The 1,096-nt window shown below is 41.6% G+C and overlaps 1 protein-coding gene across 1 annotated transcript in view; it reads left to right on the top strand.

Annotated features, from left to right (window-relative positions):
- The window catches only part of LOC106869036 (thioredoxin, mitochondrial), an 18,811-nt gene that overhangs the window by 12,033 nt on the left and 5,682 nt on the right, over positions 1-1,096 (top strand). The window contains exon 3 of the mRNA XM_014914540.2: positions 4-54. Within this exon, the coding sequence (XP_014770026.1) occupies positions 4-54 (51 nt within the window). The remainder of the gene's footprint in view (positions 1-3; positions 55-1,096) is intronic.

Consider the following 1,096-nt stretch of genomic DNA (forward strand, 5'->3'; position numbering starts at 1 on the left):
ATTTTGGCCAAAGTTGATATTGATGAGAACACAGAACTTGCCTTGAAATATAGTGTAAGTATTTCATTTAGATTATTGTTTTTTTCTAGTCCTTATTTTGCAAGTCTCTTGATAAATCAGACATTGTTTTTGTCATCTCAAATTTAAATACATATAGATCGATGCCAGGCCTGCCTCGCTGGCTCCTGTGCTTGTGGCATGTAAAAAGCACCCACTACACTCTTGGAGTGGTTGGCATCAGGAAGAGTATCCAGCTGTAGAAACTTTGCCAGATCAGACTGGAGCCTGGTGCAGCCTCCTGGCTTGCCAGCCCTCACTCAAATTATCCAAGCCATGCCAGCATGGAAAGCAGGCGTTAAACGATGATGATGATGAACTTTAAATACATATAGAATTATACTCATTAGAGTTAGTTGGTTTTTATCAACATCAATTAGAACAAAGCTAAAGATGTGTATATGATGAGGTTGATAATGTTTTACTGGAGAAGAAATAGCTTTATATAACATCAAATAATGATCTCGTTATTCTCATCCTTTAATGTCCACTTTTCTGTGCTTACATGGGTCAGACGGAATTTGGTGAGGCAGATTCTCTGTTGCTAACCCCAACTTGTTTCCAAGTGAGATAATATCTCTCCATGGCCTGACTTGTTTTTCACAGGAAAGTGAAAATGAACAACGCTGCTTGTATGACTTGTTTATAACCATCATGTGATGTTCAGATGAGTGTACGCATGCACACACACACACACACACACACATCATCACCATCATCATCATCTAGTGTGTGACCTCCCTACTGGAATGGGTTGAATGGTTTGCCAAGACCTGGCAGGTCAGAGGATTGCATTGAGTCCCAATCTCTGCTTAGGCATGGTTTCCATGATGGTTGCCTTTCCTAATGCCAACCACTTGGCAGCGTGTGCTGGGTGCTTGTTTTCTTGACATCACCAATAATGAAGTTGCCAAGTAATTCAAAAGAGCCCTTATTTCAGGGGGCGACTGAGGGGCACGAGGATGATGGAGGGACAGTGAAGCAGTATTTGTCAGTTCTGGCTGAAAAAAGTAGAGAAAGGGAGATGGTGGTGATGTGG

The sequence above is a fragment of the Octopus bimaculoides genome, chromosome 4, assembly GCF_001194135.2.
Source record: "Octopus bimaculoides isolate UCB-OBI-ISO-001 chromosome 4, ASM119413v2, whole genome shotgun sequence".
Lineage (NCBI taxonomy): Eukaryota > Metazoa > Mollusca > Cephalopoda > Octopoda > Octopodidae > Octopus > Octopus bimaculoides.